Raw genomic sequence first — 19,216 nt, forward strand, 5'->3', positions numbered from 1 at the left:
ATGGAATCCCACAACTTGTCCAGCTACAAAGTGCTGGCTCACATCAGGTTGCCTTTCATATATTCCTATTCTCCAGCCACAGGCATCAAGGGTCTCTTAGTTAGCTATTAGCTAAATGCCAAAAACAGAATGAATGTTCTTTGCCTGCAGAAATGCATGGTACTGTTTTCTGTACAGTTTGGGGTTGCCAACATGAGCTCCCCAGGAGGAGAGGCAATTTTATCTGCTATTAAACCTGGCATTTGTTCTTCTGAGTAAAAGGATACTTGCAGAAAGTATTATCAATCTGCCACTCATATCCCTATATTGAATACAGCAACAATCCAGATGTTGTGACTGAGCAATTTGACTCAAAAGACGGCAAAAGATAACTAAGGAGGAAGAAACCTGAGACACCCCCTCATTGACTAACCACAGCATAAAATAACTGCATGAGATGAAAATACATTAGCCAGACAACGGCATCAACCGTTTCTTACCTCACTCTTTCTAAAAGCTCTGTTTGGAACAAGACCTCAGGAAGCAACCACATGGCTTAAGTAGACCACATCTCTCACCTTCTGAGTGGAAACACACTCTCTCTCTCTCTCTCTGTCTCTCTGTCTTACACACACACACACACACACACACACACACTTCCACATTCTGTCCTGTTTTCAAGCTCTAGTTCACACACCGGAATGTCTCCTTCCTCATTCATCCTCACATCTCCTGAGTCACTGGCCAATATTTTTTCTTATCCATAACTGGTTATCAGACTGTGGGAACACAATACATCCCTCCAGTTTTAAAACCATTCGAGAAAGGGAGGAATAGGCACAGTTAAAAAAAAAAAACCACACTTTCCTTTACACATAGTTTAGCTGTGTTGGAAGTAGATATGAAAACTCACACCACACAAGCAACTTTATTTACATTTACAAATATTGTGCTCAAAGATCCTGACAGTGGCTACTTTCAAAAAATAAAACATAGGATAGAGCTATATGTTCAAAGCCAAGAGCTTCTCAGCTGGGATTCTGGAGGCTCACACTTAAGAGTGAAGCCATGAGGACTTCATTCACCCCAGCTCCTCATGACAGCGTCTGCACAGAGCAGTGCCCATGGTAGGAAGCTGACTGCCAAGCCCAGGAGTGTTGTCCTTCACCGAGAGAGTGCTGAGAGCAGCAATGGCAGAAAACAAGTAGACCCTGAATTCAAACTTTCATCACAGCCGAACACACAAATGTCATAAAAGAAATGGAAAACTTGGTAAATATATCTTCATTATCTTTGAAGTGAAAAGTAAGCAAAGAACATAAGGATCAATTCCCTTCAAATTGGGACTGAAATGAAAAACTGTCAGTGAAGGGAGTAAAGATATTATATAACTCATCAACACATTAATATCTTTACATTTGAATTGCACAAAATACTTCCACTCTTATTTTCTTCACAAGATAACATCTTTCTGATTGTGCATCCAATGTTAATGACTGAGAGATAATTTGCTTAACCAGTCTGTATACATTGATGGGCAGCCTAACATGTGACATTCTGCAAGATCAAAGGTGTTGAGCTGTCTCCAAAGTGTTCACTATGTGGTGACTGAAGGCAACATTTAAAATATGCACATGTGAGGGAAATTCCAAAGGCTCACAGAAAGTGGAATTAAAAGATTAGTTTATTCTGCTACCAAAAAAAAAAAAAACACACTGAAATCCTTTCATATGGAAGGGCTGCAGAAAGTTCATGGAAACATACAGTATGAAAAAATTCTGCATGATTTTCATATGGTTATTGCACATTTTGGCAAGAATTGCAAAGGAGTCACCTTTGCCTCCCAGCGTTTGCACAGGCAGGAAGCTGGAGTCAGAAGATAGAGCCAGGATTCAAACCTAGGTACTCGGACGTGGGACACCACATCCTAGCTAGCACCTTAGCCACCAGGTCAGATCCACAGGCACCAAGGGCTTTTACTGACCCCAAGCCAATTAACTCTCAGAAACCGTAAGCAGCAGCTGTACTCTCTCCATTGTCCAGATGAGGAAACTGAAGATGCAGACATTAAATTCTTTGTCTAAGTTCTCACTGTACTAGCAAGAACACAATTGGAAGTTTACTCCAGGCAATCCTGCTGCAGAACCAAAGTTCTGAACCACCAACTCATTCCAGATGATTTCCCCTCCGAGGCAATTCAAGGGACAGCTGTGTCCCCAGGAGAGGGTGGCATGGTAAGAAGTCATGCTGTTTTACTAGACAGCTAAATAGTACCGCTCTGCCCTCTCTTTCCCCAGGGTTAGTCGGGCTGAGAGGAACTGGGAGCCACAGTTCACGTGGCAAGAATGTCATCCCAGCATGGTCCCAATCTCTGGTGCATCAGTAGGTCCCTGTCGCCATCTACGTCTCTCCACTTTAAGATGTAAAGCCATTAAGACACTTGCAACTTGACAGATACATATTTTGAAAACTGAAAACAGTATAAATAAATACACAATTACTGTTGGATAGCATTATTGGTAATCTTGCAAATGTAAGTCTCGCCACTGAAAAAGTTTTAATTTTTATATAGTCAACGTGCCAAACTCTTCTGTATCTCAGGATCTCTAGTGCTGTTTAAAGAACAATTCTGTTACTCCTATGTAATATATAAACTCTCCAGGATTTTCTTTTTAAAACTATTTTATTGTTTGCATTCTAATTTTTAATCCACCTGGAATTTATTTTTCTAATATGGTTCAAAATTAAGGTCCAATTTTGTATTTATGAAGATGGGCAGTGAGTTATGGTCAGCACCGTTCACTAACCGATCCAACCTTCTAATTTCAGTTCATACTTATCATATTACTACATTCTTAAACATATTGGAATGTGTTTCAGCACTTCCTATTCTACTGATTACTTTCTCTCTCATGATACCAATCCCACCTCAGCTTCCTTTCAGTTGGTCCCTGCTAGTTGCTGGTAACTCATAATGTTACTGCACTGACCCTCATTTCCATACTTTTCAAGGTTAAGGTCACTTTACTGATAATTTTTTTTAAATCTGGATGCTAACTGAAATCTCATGATACTGTCACAGTAATCCAGGGAGAATTTAAATTTATATATATATATATACATAAATATATATATTTAAATATATATATATTTAGTGTTTCAGCCAAATAAGTTTACAGTTACTTGAACTTTCTTTTATGCTCTTCAATAAAACTTTAAAGTTTTTTGTTTTGTCATAGCGTTTCAATTTTGTGATTAAACCATTTGAAAATTGGAAAAATGGGTAACTGTGTTACTAAGTTAAAATTGTGGGGAAGAGGTTCATAGAAATATAATTGTTTAGTGTGTTCACTGCTAATTTTTGGAAATTTTGGGAAAATGTGACAACATAGCCAAACTCACTGAAAGAAATTCAGATTTGAAACTGGAGGGGAAAAAAAAAAACTTGTTTAAAATTCGATTTCACTTTTTCCTTCAGATATTTGTCATTATGACGATTCTATATCAAATTGTTTCAGACACATTATCTCTGTTTATTCTTGCCATTAGAGATATTATCAAAAGCGAAATATTTTCCTGTGTTGGTAGAAACGAAACCTCTGAATGCAGTCATTGTAGAATCATTTTTACAGTCTTACTTGACTAGAAAGTTTAGAAGCTTCCACAGCATGTTGAAAATCTGGTCTTCCAATTACAGCAGGCTCTTTATCCATTATCCCCTGTCCTTTCTTATACTCTGCCTAAAATGAATAAATAAGAGAAGGTTCAGTATTTGCACTTACCAATGGAGACTTACATTGACATTAGCTAAAAAATGAATGTGAACTCACTAAAAATTATCTTTACAACATATCATATATTAAAATGCTGACAGTTAAAGCAGGTATTGATTTTTTGTTCTGTTGCTATATAAATAAACTCAACTTTTTGCACTAAAATAAGGACGAAATCTAACCCTCCAGTCACCATGATCTTTGAATTTATGTGTAAGTACTGAAAACAATAGGGGAAGTTTCTGGATAACTGATATATACCTCCTTCAAATACACAGTTTTATGGTTTTATTTATTTTCAGGAACTGGTTTATCTTTGATTAACATGTAGCTGAATTTAGTAATTACTGATTTGATTTTAAAGGTATATTTATCCTGTCATTCAAATTTTTGGTTCCAGTTAAAAGATCATGTTTAGCCAGAGTTCTTGATACAATTGAATTAAGTGGAATTCCCTAAGAAGTGTGTCTGAGGGAAGATTTTAAAAACAACAATAGCTTGCAGAAAAATGTACAAAGGTTAGGACTGGCGGAGGAAAATCAGCACCATGATCAGTACCTGTGAGAACAGGCTAAGAAGATTCTGGAAAACATGCTGGGACAAGAAACTAAAGGGTCCAGATGACCAACAGTCTTGACTTGCAGGCTGAGACCACTGACTACAATCTCACACCCAAACAGCACTTAGTGTTCTAGAATTATAATAACACTGGGCACAGTGAAAGTCAAGTTTGGGCAGCTTCTATACAAACCGAATTATTTACAGAATCAAATGGATAATTCAGGGGAAAAACTGAGATGTCATTAACACAGATGGATTACCCTAATCACATTAAACATCCAACCACACGGCAGGACTGTATGTCCCGCAAAAAAAAAAAAAAGTCTTTGGTGATTTCTGCTCAAGATAAACAAAGGCAAATTACATTGCTTACGATCTTGGAGAGCTGAGTTACCAGCTTGATATCTGGTCTGTCAAGTTCCGCACTGTACGTGTGGGTGTCCTGTACATCCTTCCTATAAGAAACCTGGTCAAACACAAAGTTTTGGAAGAAAAGAGGAAATTAGTACTTTCACATAGCAATTACTGTGTTGTCTGAGACAGGCTACTCAGCTTCAATCATTTATGTTCCTTATGTTCAACATTTGTGTATTTATTTGGGAGGCAGACAGAACTCACATGGCCTGGTTCACTCTCTCCAAATGCCTAACAATGGTCTGCTGCTGAGAACTAGAATTCTATCCAAGTCTCCCAGTGAGCAGCTGGGACATGAACCATCTCCACTGCTCGCTTGGGACCTGCACTAACAGGAAGCCAGAGGAAGGGGTTCGAGTCAAGACTCCAACCCAGCTATCCTGCTACGTGACGCAGGCCTATCAACTGGCATCTGAACCACCAGGCCAAATAGCCACACAGCACACAACATGTACACACTTATGTATACGTTAATTTCTTATACTACACATGCATCACATTAACATTACATATTTGAACTGAATAAATACCATCTAAGAAGTAAAAAACCAAGAAAAGGACACAAAAAACCAATCTCAATGGATTTTGTAGGTCAACTTATTAGGACATCTTCGCACCTAAGTGTGTGTTTATTATTCACAATTATTCTCATCAAAGAGTTCAGCCAGCCCATCATACAGTCTCATCCCGCAGCAGACGCAGAATAAGCTCCTGCACTCAAATACTGGAAATCTTTTCCCTGAGTATGAAGGAACAGTGCAATTCTGGGAGCTTCCTCTTTTCGCTCTCAACTACACTGTTCTTTCCCTTTTCTGACAGAACTCTCCAAATGTTCATGAGCAGTTACTTGTGGTTTTATAATCTAACAAATACCACTGTGATGACAAGAACCTCCCAGAGTCATAACAGTTACTTGAGGGAATATTCTCTTTTATGAATGCATGTGAGACATAATCAAAATAAAGGACAAAAATTAGACATTAAAAGAACAAAATATAAATTCTGCTAAATGTACATCACACTGATCATTTACAGTTACTCAACTGACAAAAGGGAGGAAACACCAAAACTTAGTTGATACAATGCCCAATAGTTACTATCTCATCAATCTGCTCACTTCTTATTTTTTTTTAATAACTGATTTATTTCCATTTTATTTGAGAGGCAGAAAGAGAGCAGCAGAGAGCTTCCATAGTTTGGTTTACCCTCCAAATACCTAGAGCAGTCAGGGACATATGAACGCAGAACCCAGGCTGCCCAGCATGAGAGGCAAGAAGCTCTGCACTTGGGCTATTACCTGCCGATTCCTAGGATGTACATGAGTAGTAGCTGCATGTGGAAGGGGGCAGAGCCTCAAACTCAAGCTACTGACATTAATTACATTTTTATACCAAGCAAGTATTTCTGATGCCATCAGCAAACTTTCTACAATGGCACCATCTCTGGGTCCTTACTAAAATTGAAGATTCCTGAGGTCCCTCCACATTCACCTATTACAGAATGTGGTAAAAGTGACCCCAGAATCTGATGTCAACGACTTCCCTAGCTGATTGCCGTGAACTAAGCCTTTCAGCTCTGCAGAATTTCAAAAAAATCCCTCTTCCTTACTTCTCTGAAAATTAATTATTAGATCTAAGATATGATAGTGCATTAGTACTTCAACAGGCAATCCATGCCTTAGATCATTTCAATATGACAATATATATTAATGCAATAAGGCAATGTATATGCATCTATTTACTCTTGTCTGAGCTCACATCTGTCCCACCACCACCATTATTTTAAAATGACCTTTATACTCCACGTGTGTGACAAGTGAACATAGCTTAAACACAATTCACTTCATTTCAGCAGATCTGCTCTCATCAGTATTTACAGTTCCAAGGGTTTTACCTCTATAAGAATTTTCAGTTTTTTTTTTTTTCATAAAGAAAAAAAAAGGAAAAGAAATGTAAAAATAAACTGGGAACGGAGTTGTTTTGCTGGGTGCATTTTCAATGATTAGGGACTTTTAAATCAGCCAATTTCATTGGCTTCAACAAGCAGCATACTCAGCCACAAATGATGGCAACTCAGTCCGAGCCAACGCTGAGTTAACCCAAGCTATGTAAACAAAAGCTGGCTCTCACGTGAAAACAAACCAACATTATCACCCACCTACAAGATGAACTGCTTCTAAGTTGCTACATTCATATAAAAAACCACAGGGTGGAAATGTCTTTTTGTTCAGAAAAGAATGAGGGTAAAAATGGAAACCCTTACTTTTTGAAAAGAACCGCAACCTTTCAGGGCCCGCAGCTTTACACGGGTTACCTAATTATATGCTGCTCAGCCTAATGGCTGTGTGAAGAGACATGAAGGCACAAAGGCAGCAGGAGGGGCTTTGAATAGGGCCCCATCATCCATGTAAATTGCAAATTAGAGGCCGGCATATGTGACTCAAAACAAATATTAAGATTGACATGAGCTGCAAATTCAAACAAGAGGACACCGCGGAGCCACACAGGAGAAGAGTGCGGCAGACTCCTCACAGGGCACATCTTGGGGACTCTAGCTGTTCCGGCCAGGAACAAATGTTGGGGATCTCCCAGTTCCCCCATCAGCCAAGCCCTGAGCACCTATGGGATGTGGTCTCCTTAGGGGCTGACCTCTCTTCTACACATGAACCACTCTGACAGGTGTTGTGTGGTCCTTCTGCCAGCTGCCAGAACCCAAGAAGGGACACAAAATGGAATCAAGGTCTACACGGTCTGTACGTCCTCTTCCCTTAGTCTCCAGAAGCAACTGGTTTTAGGACCCCTACACACTCCCAAATCCCCCAATGCCCAAATCCCAAGGGGAAACTAGTGTAGGGCATGTATAGAATCTACATACATCTTCCTATAGATACTGTCATCTCTAGAGTACTAATAATACCTAACACGATGAAAATGGTTTGTAAATCATTGCTATCTGGCATCATTTAGGAAATTATGAACAGGAAATAGGGGATGGCACTATGGCACAGCTACTGTCTGTAATTCCTAGCATCCCATATGAGAGCCAGTTCAAATTCTGGATGTCCTTTCTCCGATTCAGCTCTTGGCCCAAGTAATTGAGCCACTTGCCACTCACACGGAAGACCCAGAGTTCCTTGCTCCAAGTTTTGCTGCAGCCCTTTGGGGAGTGAACCAGCAGAAGACCGATCTCTAATTGACTTCCTGACTTTTAAATAAAAAATAAATCTTACAACAGCAACAAAACAGATAATGTCCATAAACTTTCTGCAGTACCCTTATATAAATTCAAACTTTCAATGCTAACCATAATGGAACAGTGCTTGGTCTCCACTTTCAATCCTCCCATGACAATATGTGTTACATAAAATTATTCTGAGTAAGGAGAAAGAAAAGAAGTCCTGGAAAACATCAGGATGAAAACAAGCTTAATTGATCAGTAGTTGATCAGAGGAGGAATGAAGAAGAAAGAAGGAACCAGGAGAAGGACAACAAGAAAAAAGGAAGATGAAAAGGAGGGAAGGATGAGAAAAAATAATTGTTGGAATGGTCTCCCTTTTAGACTACTCATCTGGTACATTAAGGATAACCTGTTTGGTGTCTCACCACCACATTTCTTAATTGTATTACTGTACGGATTTTTTTTTTTTCAAATCTCCCTTGATACCCATTAAGTCAGTTCTCTTATTACTCTTCTATTATACATGTTTTCTTCATGTTTAACAACTTGTTCTTGCTAGTGAGTAGAAGAACTGTTGTAGTAAACCATGCAAAAAAACAACTCAAGTTTGAACGGACATTTCATCCACACTATAAAATGCTTTAGGGGCAAAATGCTATCTCAACAGTATTTTATGTGTTTCCTAAGAGAAGATGCTATATTCTTCCATTCACGAAACCTATGGAGGAATATAGAAACTCTGTTATCTCCTAGAGGCCCTGCACAATATGATCAGGAGCTTTATACATTTATCACGTACCAAGATGATCGGCTCTGTCCTTTCAACAACAGATAAAGATAATTAATCTTATCTGCAAATAGCAATTCTGGTTTCTTTCACAGGAATGCCCAGATTTATTACTTTAAATGCTTGATGTCTTCCTTTTGTCTTTCCATTCACAGAATTGATTTCTTTGACCTTTTCTATAGCTCTGGGTCATTTTCCTAAATTATCCCTTGGTAGGAGGCCCGTGTTGCCCTGTGTCAGCCTGGCATTTTAAATTCAGAGGATGCTCCTCCCCCTCACTTCATGTGACCTGGTCAGGCTCTCAAACACAGCCTCCCTTGGCATGGAAAGAGTGGCCGGGTGACTGAGGCTGTCAGTTGGGTACCACACACACTTGCTATTCATCAGCACGAGAATGGCAGACACACAACCCTAGCAGAGGATCAGTGGCAGGCTGGAAGCGCCACTCTCCTCTCCTCCTCTGGGAGCTGCTACGGTGAGGATGCTTCATTTTGCAAACACCAAGTGTCATCCTCGGCTTACACAGCCTGTCTCAAGGTGAGCTCGCACAGAGGCCAAGTAGAACTTAGCTGTGGAACAGAGGAGGGCACTGGGAACCCACCTCAGGATCCAATTACACTCAGAGTTTGAAACTTCCAATTAGATAAATCAATAAACTGTGTTTTTTCACCTGAGCTAACCTGAGATGGACTGGCATGACTGATCCTAGAGAGGTCCTGAGACAGACTCCACCACAACATTTCTCCTCTATGGCCTCCAATAAATATTTGAATCCCATCCAGATCTGTCTTCAAATGTCTTCCTCACCATGTTTCTGTCCACCCTCTGCTTGAATTCTCACCTCCTGCTGCTGTGTCTTATACTCAGCTTGTCCGGTCCCCATAATCGCTCGGCTTGTATTTGCCAAAAGCCATGTTCCTGATATGTTTCTCAACTGCATGCACAGTGCACCACTGCAGGCTCCATGTGCAAGAGCCCAGGAGCACCTACGAGAAGCTCCTGTTGTTTAGCACTTGGCTCTCAACCAGGCTCCATCAGCACTCTCTGTGCCCAGGCTACCACTGCATTCTCCAGAGTCCCCTTTCTTACAAAGCTCTGGATCAGACATGGCCAATAAAAGGAGCTTGTGTTAGACTCTAAAAGTGAAAACAAAATCGATGTCTTTATTATCCACCAGGTACAGCCAGACACGGGCACCGCTGAGGATACATGGTGACTTCCCAGCAAGCTTTTTCTATTTGCACAGCAGCGTCTCGAGGCTCCGTGGTAGGTGAGTTAATGAACTCCACAACTGTCCTTCAAGTGAGCGTCAAACACCAGGAGAGGAGCAGATTGGGAGCTGAGGAATGACCACCTCACAGGAAGCCACACATTCCTGTGGGGCTCTGAGCATGGAGGATGGCAGACCTTAAAGGAAACAAAGTCAGCTGGCCCTGAACTATCCCCTTTGCTACTCTGGCAAAGGTTAACACGACTCTCGGTGAGAAGAACTAGACAGGCTGTTTAACCTTTCAGTTTATGGAACAGAGTGAGTACTTTAACCTCTGGAGAGTCTTAAATTGAAGTCCTGGTTCAATCACTCTCCAGAAAATCTTTTGCCATCATCATAAATACTCACACTAGAAAGGCCTTTTGGCTATCATCAAATAAGTACATGGGTTAGAAATCTCTCTTTTTTATTAATTGCTTTTTAAAATTTATCTGAAAGGCAGAGCAAGGGAGAGAGACAGAGAACAAGGGTAAGGGAGAATCTTCTATCTGCTGATTCACTCTCCAAATATTTGCCATTGCCAGGGGGCTAGGCCATGCTGAAACCTAAAGCCAAGAACTCCACCCAGGTGTCCCATTTGGGTGGCAGGGACTCAAACTTAAGGCATCATCTGCTTTTTCCCAGTCACGTAAATCAGAAGCTGAACTGGAAACAGGGTAGCGAGCACTGGAAGCTACACTCTCACACAGGATCTGCTGCCTTCCCGGATACATATGAGCAGGAAGCTGTGTTACAAACAAAGGCAGAACTCCAAACCCAGACACTTGGCTATGGGCCACAGGCATGCCAAGTAACACCTGAATCCATCATGCCACAATGCTCACACCTGGACATTCTATCTTTATTTATATTTACTTTAATATTTTTTCATTAATAGAAGATGATGGGTCTTCAAAAATGCATATAATGAGAAACTTGAATATGGAGTTCAAAGAATTTCTGTACCAGATAAAACGCATGTTTAATTCCATTTTCCACAGTTTTCTGAAGTCCCTTTGTACCAATTGACATAGGCCTAATGCTATTAAGAAGGCAGAAAAGTTTCTAATCTCCCAAGAGATAGAGTAAAATAATGGAATTATATCTAGAACAGTGCACTATTATTGTTATTATTACTTACAATTTGGAGTTGATAAACTTTCACTATTCGTGGTTTAATTTTATCACCACTGCCATCTTGTGAAGAACAGGTATTACTAATGATTTTGCAAAAGAGATGAACAAAATAACCATTTTTTTTACGAGTAATTTTTTAACCAGTAAATCCTGAAGTGCCAATATTGTAACTCACATTGGGGAACCACAGGAAATCGTAATTGTTTTTCCAGTATCATTTTACTATTTTTTTTTTTTTAGCTTTCTAATGGAATAGAAATTCTGTCTCCTGATAAGTTTTTATTAATTTTAAGCAAGTGCATAGAACATGCTTGAAAAGAACGTTTAAGTCTCCTGTTCCAAGGCTGAAAACTTGTTTCTGATACACATGGAATTGATTACCAGTGTTTTGCTGTGGAGGAGTTATCCTTCCAATCGCATCCCATATCTGTAGAGTCCACGTGACTTCACAAAACCTGAGCTGGTGCTTTAAAACCTGTTCTACTCACTTCAGCACTACTGAACACCACATCGCTGATCAAGATTGACGAGACCTAACAATGTATGATTATAAGCCCATCTTTAGGGGAAAGTTGCACGATAGAATATCTCCAACTTCTCTAATTACATGAGAAAATTTGGCAAGAGTTCATCCATGAAAATGCAGAGGAATTTTGACTGGTTGATTTTAATCAGTTTTTGAGATAGGTTCGGCAACCTTTCGAATATGCCCTTTGGACCTAAATACTTTCTACTATAAACATTATATTGATTTGGCTCTTTTATAAATCAAATCTCTTTTAGCTGTTTTCCTAAACTCTCAAATCAGCCTTTAAAATCTGGAGGTGTCCCAAGCAGGCCTAATATTTCATGGAGTGTTTCAACTGTGGAGCAGTTTACATCTGTTATATTATCTCATGCTTGTGAGACCTCCACGGAGTAGGTATCATCCTCTCCCTTTTGTAGGCAAGAAAACTGAGCCTCAGCAATATGAAGTAATTTGTCCAACATCACTGAGACAAAACAAGCATTTTTTTCTATATCAGTTAAACAGTTTCTACTAAATGAGAAAACAACATTTAAAATATGCTTTAAAAAAATAAAACTAGGGGGAAAAAGAAGACCTATGCAGTTTAAGGAACCTTTGTACTGTGCTGAAAATCAAATATTTCTTGCAGTAATAAAATGCTATATAATACACTGACTCACAAACTGTGAATTAACCAAATTCCCAATTTAACATATTTAAACACATAGGAAGCTCAAGGATTTCACATGTATGGCAACACATAAAGAAGGGTATTACAAGTGCGATGTCATCTCTAGGAAGCTGACAAATCTAACACTCAAACTTTGAGACTCACATGTAATAGTGTCGCACCCAACAACCACAAACGTGTGTTCTAAGCAAGCATTTTAACCACGATTTGACCCCAAATCCATGATATACATGCTCTTATCGAGGACACTGTCAGAAATTAATGTCATCTTGTTTTGAGATCACTAAATTTGGGGACGACATAAGAGAACAGTCTCCAGCATAGCGGCACAGGTACACCCCTTAAAACATAAAAGGTTTAGATCGAAGCTCTCAGCTAGCCAGAGGTGAGAATCTAGGTGTCCAAATCACAAGGAATGCTCTTTCCATCACCTTCTACTTATTCCCACTATTACATGTGTAAAGGAGAGGAAGCTGATGCAAGAAAAACATTTCCTTTGGCCCATTGATGATCATTCTAATTAAAAGATTTGACCAGAAAGGAGGCAGACGTTAAAAGGTCTGAACCACAACTGTCTCAATGTCATGGTTCTCCCACAGACCCTAGAAAGGTAAGTTGGTTACGATGGAAACGTGAAAAAGGTCATCAGAGACATCAGACTCTCCTTGTTTCTACCTAAATCAGATTCACTATGAAGACGCAGCCTTATTCTACACTAATGAGCCCATACAGCCACAGTGCAAGTGGCATCCCACAGCTGGAAAGCAGGCTCAGTTCAGAAGTTCTCCAAGATAAGTGTCAGTAGGCTGGGGTTTGCGGAAAGATGTGGTTTTGTCTGCTATGAGAAGCGTGTAGCTGCATCCACTGTTCCAAGTCCTAACTCTCCTTGCGGCTTTACAGACCTGTGTTTAAATTTCATATTGTAAGGACAACAAATGTATTATTCTAAGTGGCCTGACTCCAGGGGAATATCAACTACTTCACAGGTAGAATACAAATATCATTCTCACTTGAAATCTGAGTAAATAGTCTTAAACACTTTCTAAATCCTATTATATGTACAAACTTTGCATGTAAAGGTTGAGCCTAGTTGGCAGAGGAGTAAAAGTAAACACATCTTTCTCCCTTAAGTACACAGTATTGAATGGAGGAGAAAAGGGCTTTGTACTCTATTCCCTCAATCCTTCAATCAAAGACCTTTTAAAAGAAAAGGCAGACTTAAAATAATAAGCCTAGTCCTATGATAAGGAACTTCTGTATTTGAATTTCATTGAATTATAGAGTTGGAAAGGGCCTCCGGGGATCCACCCAGCCCCAGCTCCTGCCTCAGCCCACCTTCTAACCCACAAGCTTTTGTAGGGATTCAAAGTCTGTTCAGCATCAAAACAGAGGAAACTCCGGGTGCCATGGTTGTTCTTTCCTGTGGTGCATCTGAATTCTGATGATAACCTCTTTTGCTCCCCATTTTAAACAGTCCATTTAAAATCTCCACAAATCACCAGTGACCTTTGAGAGGGAGGCAGCAAGGCAGCGATAACAAGAGCAGACTCGGGAGTCTGACTCCTTGATTCTATTTTCCTCATCTACAAAATGGGAGTGAGGACAGGGTTTCTGTGAGAAATGGAAATGACTAAAGTCTTGGCACAGTTCCTTCGTCATGGCTGCACTTAGTAGTGGTACTTACTGTGCTTATTACACTCATTCTGTGAGCAAACAATGCTCACCAAGCCTTCCCCTAAAACAGCCCACTAAGGATTACTGATGCACAGTTTCTTGTCTCTCATCAATCCCAAACCATTTAAGAACAGTGCTTTGGCACTGGGATAAGTCCATGTATTTGGTATAAGATGAAAAGCTTTAGTCCATTTTTAATCTAAACACTGACCCACTGCAATTTAGTACCAGATAACTGTGGCCACCCCCATCCAAGATACATGGCACATCTGGGCTTGGAGTCCAGAGGCAGCGAGCAGTGTCACTCAGGATGAGAACTAATGGCTGCACAGAGTGAGAGGTAGCAAAGATGTCTGAATTTTTCTTAAAAAAAAAATGGGAGTTGAGTTTTTTAACTCCACGAGGCTAGAACTTTTAATTTGAGCTCAGTCAGAAGTAGATTACTTGCTGAGAACACAAAATCTTCCCATATAGGGTCAGGATGGGAAGGTTCTTCTGGTCCACTAAGGTAGTGGTGATAACTGAGCAAAGGCATAAAAATCTCCATGAATTTGGAAACATACAACCTAAGAAGAAACTCATATTCTCAAGGCTAACTTCCCTCTCTTAGCTCATGCTAAGCCAGCCAGTAGGCATTTCCTGATTTTATCCTCCCCACAGGGGCTTATGTATGACAATTTGCTTCCCACAAATGCTTTAAAAGCGCAGAAGTGGAATATAATCTGCCTCGTGTTTCTGAAAGACTCTTCCATAGATGACCAATTTCTAAATGCTGTTTCTTCCAAGGCATTTTTCGAATCTAGTGTGTAAATCAGCTTCCATATAAAATTAAGAAAGCTCTGAAAATGCTACTAATTAAATAGATCCAAAGAATCCACCCTTGTCTTCTATAAAACAAAATGTCCCATGTCTTGGGGAAGATGCTGTGGCTCAGCATATTAAGCCACAACTTGCAACACTAGCATCCTAAAATGGAGTTCAGGTTCCAGCCTGGCTGCTTCACTTTCCATCCAGCTCCCTGCTAACACACTTTGAAAAGCAGCAGAACATGGTCCAATTACTTGGGCTGCTGCCATTCATGTGGAAGTCCAGGATGCTCCTGGCATCAGCCTGGCACAGCCCTGGGTCATTGTAGCCACTTGGAGGGTAGCCCAGTGGATGGGAGATCTCTCTTCTTTCCTCTTCTCTCTTCTTTTCCTCTCTTCTCCCCCAACTTTTCTATCCGTGCCTCTAATTCATCTCTCTGTTACTCTACCTTTCAAAAATTAATTTTTTTCTTGTTTCCTAAAATGCATGCCAATTTGAAGGGAACAAACAATTCAGATGTACCTCTGGCAAGAAATGTCATGGTCCTCTCTGATTACAAATGTCATCATAATTAAATTTCAACACAGCAACCACATGCCCTGATGTGAGTTAACTACAGTTTCCGAGAAGATCATCAGAATTGGGATTCCTTACATTACTCTGGCGCTTGTTGACCTCCATGGCATGTCTGATCTCAGGTGGCTCCTTCATGTGGGCATAATCTGAAATTCCCTTGGTAGCATCATGTTTCTGCTTGTAGGCAACCTTCAACAATAAAAAGAATGGTTGATTCTTTCAGAGGTGTTTTAAATTCTTATCCATTAAATTGCAGTGGTTAAACCGAAGAAAGAATTTTTTATCAGCATGACCTCTTTGAGGGCCATGTCAGTATCTAATATGTGTGTTTGTTCTTCAAATATCCTCTGCCTATTGCTGTGAATTGCACATAGAAATACAACAACCGTTCACTGACTGGACCAATAAGTGAGTTTATGAAACATTTTCATGGAGTTAAACTCCTTCTAGGTTTTCATAAACAGAATTGGGTTTAACTTAAATAATACATTCCATTAAAGTGATAACTATAGTTTTCAACCATAAAAAGCATTAAATGCTATTGTCCAAGTAAAGTTATCCAGCGCAACTATCAATGCTTAAATTCCCTCACACTCCCCAGCCAGTTTTGCACACGACTCTGTATTTTGAAAGCTCTTTGGCCACCTCACAGCTGCACCTGTACGGCCATATGGAAACAGCCCTGAGGTCACAACACAGAGGTTAGAATCAGGGAGGCAGCTCACGGGGTCTGTCCCTCCACAGGGACCTATTCAGACTGAGGTGGTGAATCCTGAACAGTGAAGATTCTCTCTTCAACCCAAATCTATCTTACCATCCAGTCCTTCCTTCAGGCGCCCACAATAGCCTACTCAATCCTGACTAGAACTGTTTGAGTCTATTCAGGCTCTCAGCTCCCACATGCCACATGCTACAATGCATGCAATGGTCATACACTGTGAGAACACAATCTTGCTTCTTGGTTGATTACCCATCCTCAGCTACATCACTTCACCTTATTCATTGTATAATTCATCTTGTTACAATCTGCCCAACAGTATACTCCATCAGCATATCAAATTCTGATGAACATATCTTTGTACTTTCAGTAAGTATTTGTGTTAAACAGGAACATCTTTAAGGACTGCCATTCAAGTTGGGAAAGTTCATCCTCATTTTTATCACATTTTTAACATAGTTTTGAGGAAATAAAAGAGGAATGTAGTAGATGACAAGTGTTTAATGCCACAGGAAAGATTCCATGAGACAACAACCAGCACAGGCCTATCTCATTTTTGATGGACATCTGATTTATTAATGTTTTAAAGCAACCATCTCACCTGTGAGTTTATAAAAATAATCAATGCAGCAGATCCTTTTATAGGTTATCATAGAGCTAGCAAGTCATCAAATGCAATTTTTCAAAGCACTCTTTCTTTAAAAGGCTATGTAATTTTCAACTTACAGCATTAAAATAGTCATTTCATTTATAGCTTCTACTAAGCACCACTTTAGAATTAAGATTACATCAAATTGGAGGCAGCTGAACTTTAATTTATCATATTAATTTTCTACCTTAAAATAGCTAATGGAAAATTATGTCAAGTTAATAAATTTTCTGATAAATTTGATTTCTTAAAATCTGCCTTATTGTGAAGCATTTCCCTAGGTGAATACTGGTACAGAACTAAGACTGCAGTGGTACCAGACACCTGAAATTGGAGGGCATTTAGAATATATATTCATATATAAAGATGCTTACAAAAGCAATATATCATTGCCTTACATGTTAGATCTTGGATCACTTTTATATCTCATATCAGCATATATGAGAGTATTTCCAAGAGTCTGTGGAAAATAGAATCAAAAGGTAATTTAATTTTGGTTTAAGAAGGCTTTGAATTCCGTGTGTAGTTTATCACGTTTCACATGAACTTTTTGCAGACTTCTCATACATATTGATGTGAAAAATCTTCACCTTAAAATAAACATATTTTTCAATTCTACCTTCATGAACTTTTTGAAGTGCCCTGGTATAAGGTGTGCACATATGATTAACTTGCAGTATATCTCCTACATACTCTGCAGGTAAATGCGCTTTAGTAGGCTTTGATCAGCACCACTGAATCTGTGAATCCACAAACCAAAATGAAGATTCTCACAGAGCTTGTCCTTGCAATGCCTGAGCACCCAGTGTTCAAAAGTCTCAGCAAACCTTGGCCTGAGGCAGCCCGGACAAGGACTCCCAACATCACTGTACAATCATCCGCAAACCAGTTTCAAAGCTGTCTTTGAGTTCCAGTAACTCAGTTTCCAGTAAGAAAAAGCCTTCTCAAGTGCAAAATGATAAAACCCAATGCACAGCAACGGAGACCATATAACACCTGTCTAACAGCTCGAAGGAGCACAGGCCTGTGGAAACACGACTCATTAGCATCTGCTTATGTGACTTGCTGCAAGCTATTGAAGTGTCCTCTGCTCGGGAGTTTAGTATTTGCTATGAGCATTTCATCTATGCTCCCTGTCCACACACAATGAAAATACACCCCCATAAATAAATAGCCATAAATGGGACTCAGAAAACAGCTGCCTTTGCCGATCAGAAATGTGCACATGCTCTTCATTTGCTGCGATTTCACTAGCAACTTTGAACAGCACGTGAGCCAGCTGCTGCCAATTCTCAGCCAGTAGTTAATGTCCAAGATAAACAACTTTGGGTAAAATGCTAAAGACCTTAGATGAGGTGACACATTTGACCTATATAATTACCTAGTGACCAAGGACAGCGCACCTACCTCACTCTGCAGCTGTGTGACTTCTCTCGCAAAGACGCTGTCGATTGTGGCTGGCATCTGTTTATAAAGAGAGTTTGAAAGGTCCGCCTTAGTGGTGCCTTTATATTTTGCCTAGAGGAAGAAAGAAGTGGAGGGAGAAATAAACATTGCTTCTTTTAAAAGAGGTGAATATGAAACGAACAAGAACTTTCTTCAGAAAGAGAATAGGTTTACAAATCTGCAGGCCGTTTTAATTTTGCATACTCGACCTGCTAAACATACAGAAGTAGGCCCTGTCTGTCACAGAAGAAACTTGAAATGAGACTCTCAATACCACAATGATCAATCAATTGTGAGTGTATTGGCAGCTTCATTTATTTTTATATATAAGCAGTCTGACAATGAACTATTTACATAATTCTCGAAAACAACAAATCATGAAAATTCAGTGTCCAGAACCTCAACACAAAGGGCAAGTCTTCTTATTCAGGTCCTCTCAATGTCTTGCTGCCCCCACGGGCAGAAGGGTACACCTTCCCACCCCGCCCCGCCCCCCATCTGCACCATCTCAAACCCAGCACCAGCACGATCATTATCGGAAAGCAAACACTCCCTCACCATTTCCTCCTGGGAAAGTTAGGGTCAGGGAAACACAGCAGATTGCCCACTTCTAGTTTTTTTCTCCTTTGCAGTCCTCCAGGGAAAGCAATCAATCAACAAGAACGGCAAGAATTCCCACGCAAAAAAAGAGCCGACTAACCTAGAGTTGAGTTCTTCCACACCATATAAATGGGTCTACAACATCCATCTCAAAGACCGATTGGTTTACTTTGGCACTTAATAATAGAAAATGCACTAACTTCCCTTAAGTTCCCCTCACCCCCAACTTAGCAGAAATAACAGGGAAAAACATTACATTGACTTTCCTCCAATACAGCACGAGGAACACTAGAGGTCACTCATTTAAACACTATTTTACTCATTCAACTTTATTCTGTATGATCCATTCACAGATAACAATGGTGTCTCTACTCAGAAATCACTGCTAACATTGTGCTGTGTAACACAACGCAAACCGCAACCCCGACTGCCCTCTAAGAAAATCCATCTGACTTGAGCTGCAAGATGAA

At 39.9% G+C, this 19,216-nt stretch overlaps 1 protein-coding gene across 1 annotated transcript in view; it reads right to left on the reverse strand.

Moving 5' to 3' along the window:
- The window catches only part of LOC121148037 (nebulette-like), a 97,514-nt gene that overhangs the window by 69,525 nt on the left and 8,773 nt on the right, over positions 1 to 19,216 (reverse strand). Inside the window, 4 exon segments of the mRNA XM_040968016.1 lie at positions 3,618 to 3,719; positions 4,678 to 4,779; positions 15,412 to 15,522; positions 18,108 to 18,218. Of these exon segments, the coding sequence (XP_040823950.1) occupies positions 3,618 to 3,719; positions 4,678 to 4,779; positions 15,412 to 15,522; positions 18,108 to 18,218 (426 nt within the window).

Source organism: Ochotona curzoniae, unplaced genomic scaffold (assembly GCF_017591425.1).
Source record: "Ochotona curzoniae isolate NIBS_2020 unplaced genomic scaffold, NIBS_Ocur_1.0 scaffold_4683, whole genome shotgun sequence".
NCBI lineage: Eukaryota > Metazoa > Chordata > Mammalia > Lagomorpha > Ochotonidae > Ochotona > Ochotona curzoniae.